Here is a 5,746-nt window from a genome sequence, read left to right on the forward strand (position 1 = left end):
CTCTCATTCTAGCGAAAAAGTGAAAAAAAAGGTCTGGATAGTGATGGTGGGAGAAAAAAAAGGTTTGGGCAGCCATGGTAGGAGGAAAAAAAAGAGATGGGCAGCGATGGTGGATGCTGAAAAAGTGGTTTTGGGAAGAAACAACTTCTTTTTTTTTAGTTTTTTTATTATATAATTTTAATAATTGAAAATTAAAAGCTTAAAATATGATGCTTACTTGTCTTAAATGTGTGTAGTTACACTCTCTCGCCAACTCATTTATTTTAATGCCACATAAGCATGGTCAATATCAGAGGGGTTTAATCTATTGTGTTTTGTTTTGTGTAGGGGTCCAGAAGATAAAGGAAATAGAAGGATTCAAAATACAAACTGATACAGATATAAGGGTCTATCAAACCATTTCGCCTTTATACATGTATCTTGAAGATTTTTCAATGTGAAAATGGGAGTTATTTTGGATGAGATAAAGTGTGGTAAAAATTTAAGAAGGGTCAATTAATCTAGGGTTTTTTTGTCGTGAATTTATACTTTTAAATTCAAAGTTTCTCAACGAATTAAAATTAAAATTACATTAAAGAGTTAAAGAAGCTGAAAAAAGAGCCTGTGATGGGAAAGAAAAGTAAGAGAAGATTAAAATTGAAGGCGGAAAAAGTAAGAACTTTAACCATGGTTGAAGGGATTGGTTTATTTAAACAAATGCTAACCGTCAGATTTTAAAATGAACAAATATCAAAATTTAAATATGCACTGAATCAATTGGAGAGATTATGTACTGGAGAGGAGCCTTGTCCATCCGTTTGCTCTTGAAACATTATGCAAAAAGATAATTATTTATTAGTGGTACTTCCACTTTTTTGTTGGTTATATGTCAATGCTGTATGTAAGACAATTGTTCACGACACACTCAACGTATGTTGATGGATACTTATGATAAGAATTTTACAAAAAACACCCATTGTCGTGTTATAAATAACTAATCATTCTCAATTTGTCCACTATTACTAAGCTCTCTCTCTCATCAAAGCTTTTTCATTCAATGGCCGGAAAAAGTAAGATTTTGTTCATTGGAGGTACTGGTTACATCGGAAAGTTCATCGTTGAAGCTAGTGCTAAAGCTGGTCACGACACGTTTGTCTTGGTCACGGAATCAACTTCCAATCCTACCAAAGCCAAACTCATCGATACGTTCAAGAGTTTTGGTGTCACCTTCCTCCATGTATATCTATCTATCTATCTATCTATCTATCTATCTATCTATCTATATATATATATTATTTTGTTTTTTCTTTTGAAATGCAAGAAGATTAACATGATTTATTTGATGCTTAAATGCAGGGTTATTTATATAATCATGTGAGTTTAGTGAATGCAATAAAGCAAGTGGATGTTGTGATTTCTATTGTAGGTCATGACCTTTTAGCTGATCAAGTCAACATCATTGCTGCTATCAAGGAAGCTGGCAATGTTAAGGTAAGTTTATATTATCCTGCTTTACTTTCACATTGGTTTAGACAGTTAGAATAAATATATAACCTAATGTTTTTGCTTTCAGAGATTCTTTCCCTCTGAATTTGGGAATGATGTAGATCGTCTCCATACCGTTGAGCCTGCTAAAAAATTATTTAATGCTAAAGCTCAAATTCGCCGCGCTGTTGAAGCTGAAGGAATACCATTCACTTATGTCGTCAGCTTCTTTTGTGCTGATTTTTTTCTTCCGAATTTGGCACAACCTGGACATGTAGTTGGACCTTCAGCTGGTCCTCCCAAACACAAAGTTATCATCTTAGGAGATGGCAATACTAAAGGTAATTAATTAAACTACTCCAGTTTTGGTTCTAAATTTTTATATGAACCAGGGGTGGCTCGACAGTGTTAAAAAAAGACATGTGTCTTAAACTCTCAAATTTAAGGGGCCTTATTTTTATACTAATACGTTGTAAGTTATTAATTTTTAAAAAATATTGAATACTATTTGTCAAAAAAGTTAACTTTTCATGGAAATATTGGAAGAAGGAAATCTGACATGTTTGAACTACTTTATCGCATGAAAAATAATTTAAAATAAGAATGATTATATCATCAACTGAAAACTAGAAGAAATCAATTATATAAAAATTATTAACAATTCAAATTTAAGACACTTGATTTTTGCTTTAGGCGATCATTAATATGCTTGAGCCGTTTCTGATACGAACATGCATGTTGATATAAATTTCTTTTGTATCTACAGCTGTTTTTAACAAAGGACAAGACTTTGCTACGTATACCATAAAGGCTGTGGATGATCCAAAAACACTTAACAAAATCCTCTACATCAAGCCTCCACACAATATAATTACGTTAAACGAGTTGGTATCGTTGTGGGAGAAGAAAACTGGAAAGAATCTTGAAAGAATATATGTGCCAGGGGAACAAGTTCTCAAGAACATACAAGGTAATTAAACATTCATTCTATCCTTTTTTTAGTTCCATGGGACGCACGTAACTTGTTGTTTGTACGTATTTGTTGCAGAAGCCTCATTTCCGTTGAATATGGCATTATCAATCTCTTACCCTGTTTTTGTGAAGGGTGATCATACTAATTTTGAAATTGATCCATCATTTGGAGTTGAGGCATCACAAGTCTATCCTGATGTTAAATATACACCGGTAGATGAAATACTCAACCAGTTTGTGTGAAATTTTATATCAATTCCTTCCTATTAAGGAGCGGAAAATTGCACAAGTACCTCCTAGACTATGATGGAAATTTCAGAGACACACTTAACTAAACTAGGGTCCTATTAACCCCGAACTGTTTTTTTTTTGTAATTTTGTGCATCTTCTGTCTTACATGGCACACCCCGTGACTCCATGCAATTGATGGAAGATTTGGATGTCACGTAAGCCAAAAAGTTCACAAAATTATCAAAAAAATAAGTTCAGGAGGTAATAAGACCTTAGTTTAGTTAACATGTGTCTCTGGGATTTCGGTCATAGTCTAGGAAGGTATTGTGCATTTTCCGTTAAGGAGCTAATTCCTAGTTTCAATTTCTATGATGAATAATTGTTGTTTTCGGATTCACGTAAAACAGTTGACATGTTTTTATATTCTATTGTTGAAAAGTTTCTTTATTCTCAACTAATTTTGTCTAATTGCAGTGTCTATATATTCCTTGTACCTCTATTATTTCATTGATTATATGTTGCCTTCGACCAGTATAGATATTGAGTAACTTTATCAATCAAGGTTTAATACCTCTCTAGTTGGTTATGTGACCTACGAAATAATACTTCTCATATAGTATATGAAGTGAAATGAATGGAAGATGACGATACGAAGAACTTCTTTACATTTAGGCTAAATACATTTATATGGATGATAATGATATGAAGAGCTAGCTTAAATTCTAAGCTCTGCTTAACGCATTGACAGTCTTTAAAATTACTGTATCTAATTCCAAAGATGCTCCAAAATATTCTTTATTGCTCGTTCGAGAAATATTATACATCTAAACATATGATAAAGTATTCGTAATAATACTGTGGGTTCAAATTTTATTTTTTTCGTGTGTGTTTTCAAATATCCATTAGATAGAAAAGTTAATTAATCAGTTAAAATATATCACATTCTTTAATTATACAAATTAATCTCAATAAACTATTAATAGGGTGTGAACAATCAACCCACCCATAAACCGAAACAAAAAAATATTATTGGATTAACGGTAATTTTATCAAAATTGGAAAGAGTTCAATTTTTTTAAAATCAAAATTGTGAACTTTATAAGTACAAACTTCGAACATTTTGCTAAAGTTTGATCTACCTTGTGCAGACCAACTTAGGACTAGGAGTGTGCACTATCCGGGTTAAATAGAATAATCAATTCAAATCAAATCGAATTTTTATTTGGATTGTTTTTTTGATTTTTCAGATTGATTTTGGATTAATAAATGACTTTGTTTGGTTTCGGATTTTTAAAAAATGAAAAAACGATTATCGCTCTCTCTAGATAGATAGATGTATGTCTAGGTTTAGAATTAAGTCTGAGTTAACCAAATTTTATCTCTTTTTGGTTATTGCCTTTCACGATGATTATGTTTATATTTTATGGTTGAACATTTTTTTTTCAAGTTTTTCTTTTTTTTTAAAAAAAATATTTTTTAAACCTCCCAAGGAGCTCCCATCCCCTTCGCTCCCTTGATGACTCGAACTCACAACCTTTGGGTTTGGAAGTGAGGGGTGCTTATCATCTGATCAACTCCCTCTCATCATGCTTGAACATCAATAATATTTAAGGGATTCAATATTTATTACTTTGGTTATGTTATTAATTATTGACATAACCGAATAACTAAATAAAAAAAGACGAACCATATAAAGGAAAACCAAACCAAACCAAATATATTTTGGATCGGATGGGATTGGGTTGCATTATTACAAAACCGAAAATTAAAAAATTCAAATCGTATAGTGCCAAACCAAACCAAAAACCAAATGCACACCCTAAGGACCCTTTTAACTTAAAATACGGGTTTCACAAAATCAATAATCAAATGTTTCACAATGAAATTGTGACTTTACTAAAATTTCAATTACAAATTGAGGATCACGGGAAATCTCAATAGATAAGGAAAACCTTAACATTCATTATTAAATCGCTATCCCACAATAAGTCACTCCTTTTTAATTGAGGTGGTATAGTTAAAATTTTGAGAGTTCAGGTTTTAACTTCAACTGTAAATTCAAATATAGTAAAACTATAATTTAAAAAAAGGGAAAAATTACACAAATTAATACATATTTAAAAATAATTACTGATTTTAGCGATACTTTTTATTTATTATCATTTATAGCAATATTGTGATAAATTTGTAATATGTATTAAAAGTGAATTATGTATGCAATATATTTGAATTATAATTATTTTTGAAATATATTATGTTTGTTTGGTAAAAGATTGTCACATTGTATTATAAGTGTATTAAAATGTGTGATAAATATATTATCCATCATTAAAACTTATATTATATTTGAATAATAAATTTATATTTGTAATATGTATTAAAATTGTATTAAAAATGAATTAAAAGTGGTCAACTGAAAAAAATGTTATTGCTATAAATGGTAAATATTTTTTTATTATAGTATATTTATGTAAGTTTAAAATTTATTTATTCAAAAACTTCTCCATCCAAAGAATATTATACATCACAATAATTAACTTTAAATATTTAGAACACCTAATAAAAAAATTGGTGCCAAAGAATAACTTAATTTGATTCTCGAAATTCAACTGTGTTACATAAATTGAATGAACCAACAGGTGTAATTATTATTATTATTATTATTTTTTGAAAAGAACTACTTAATAACATAAGCATTCATACCATACTAATTCTCCATATAGAGTGTGTTTGGTATGAAGGAAAACATTTTTTGGAAAATATTTTTCAATTTTCCCATGTTTGGTTGGGACAAAAGTTTTGGAAAATGTTTTCCAAATCAATTCATTTTCCTCAAAATTAAGCAAAATGACTTCCCTTCAAAAATTAAGGAAAACATTTTCCAAAACTCTGCTCCAATTTCAAATTACATTTTTTTAGGAAAAACGTCAATTTTAAAAAAATATTTTCAATTTTAAATTTTTTTTTCACCCAATACCTGACCTCCCCACCCACCCACCAGCCAGCCACCCCCTCCCAAAAAAGTAATTTTTCTTTATAAATTTTTTTTAACTTCAAATTTTTATTTTTAAACTCCTAC

At 30.1% G+C, this 5,746-nt stretch overlaps 1 protein-coding gene across 1 annotated transcript; it reads left to right on the top strand.

The window, feature by feature from the left end:
* The first annotated feature begins 609 nt into the window (after positions 1-609).
* On the top strand, positions 610-3,135 carry LOC107032513 (isoflavone reductase homolog). Its single transcript, XM_015234116.2, has 5 exons — positions 610-1,216; positions 1,336-1,470; positions 1,553-1,805; positions 2,231-2,434; positions 2,513-3,135. The coding sequence occupies exons 1-5, from the start codon at positions 1,037-1,039 to the stop codon at positions 2,677-2,679; spliced, it is 939 nt and encodes a 312-aa protein (XP_015089602.1). The 5' UTR covers positions 610-1,036; the 3' UTR covers positions 2,680-3,135.
* Positions 3,136-5,746: the final 2,611 nt, after the last annotated feature.

Source organism: Solanum pennellii, chromosome 10 (assembly GCF_001406875.1).
Source record: "Solanum pennellii chromosome 10, SPENNV200".
Classification (NCBI taxonomy): domain Eukaryota; kingdom Viridiplantae; phylum Streptophyta; class Magnoliopsida; order Solanales; family Solanaceae; genus Solanum; species Solanum pennellii.

What these genes read in the sequence shown, in the direction of transcription:
- LOC107032513 (XM_015234116.2), top strand. Translation starts at nt 1,037, where the DNA reads ATGGCCGGAAAAAGTAAGATTTTGTTCATTGGAGGTACTGGTTACATC. An exon ending in TTGGTGTCACCTTCCTCCAT is followed by an intron (nt 1,217 to 1,335) that starts GTATATCTATCT and finishes GCTTAAATGCAG; the next exon opens with GGTTATTTATATAATCATGT. An exon ending in AGTTCTCAAGAACATACAAG is followed by an intron (nt 2,435 to 2,512) that starts GTAATTAAACAT and finishes TATTTGTTGCAG; the next exon opens with AAGCCTCATTTCCGTTGAAT.